At 60.1% G+C, this 537-nt stretch overlaps 1 protein-coding gene across 1 annotated transcript in view; it reads right to left on the bottom strand.

The window, feature by feature from the left end:
• Positions 1 to 537, bottom strand: part of NXNL1 (nucleoredoxin-like 1) — a 14,306-nt gene that overhangs the window by 2,544 nt on the left and 11,225 nt on the right. The window contains exon 2 of the mRNA XM_011991142.1: positions 1 to 120. Coding sequence (XP_011846532.1) covers positions 1 to 120 — 120 coding nt within the window. The remainder of the gene's footprint in view (positions 121 to 537) is intronic.

Raw genomic sequence — 537 nt, forward strand, 5'->3', positions numbered from 1 at the left:
AAGCAGGCGGTGCCCAGGCGCTGGATCTCGTCGGCGCCGTCGCGAGTGAGCACGTCCCCGTCCGGCTTGAGCACCACAACCGCCGGCAGGCGCTCCACGGAAAACTGGCGCCCGAGGTCCCTGCGGAGCGGGCAGGTCAGTCTGGACGGATCCACATCCCTGATGCTGACCCAGAGAGCCCCACATCCCTCCTCCCAGTACTTAGGCAGCGCCTTCTGTGTGCACTGTCTCTTGCCAGGCACTGGGTAGGTGCACACCAGGACCGGAACAGGGCCAGACACTTTGGTCCCCGCGCTGTCTCCAGCGCCCCAGGCATGCTGCAACCGCGGGGCATTTGCGCTGGCTGTGCCATGCGCTCGGAGCGCTCTCCTCAGACATTTGCAGGCTAAGACCCTGTAGTATGGAGACCTCACATCGCAAGACACAAGGACAACATAGTAAGACCCTGTCTCTACCAATAAATAAATAAATAAGTAAATAAATAAATAAAGCAGGGCGTGGCAGTGCGCTCCTGTAGTCCCAGGTACTCAGGAGGCC

This window comes from Mandrillus leucophaeus, unplaced genomic scaffold (genome assembly GCF_000951045.1).
Source record: "Mandrillus leucophaeus isolate KB7577 unplaced genomic scaffold, Mleu.le_1.0 Scaffold11, whole genome shotgun sequence".
NCBI lineage: Eukaryota > Metazoa > Chordata > Mammalia > Primates > Cercopithecidae > Mandrillus > Mandrillus leucophaeus.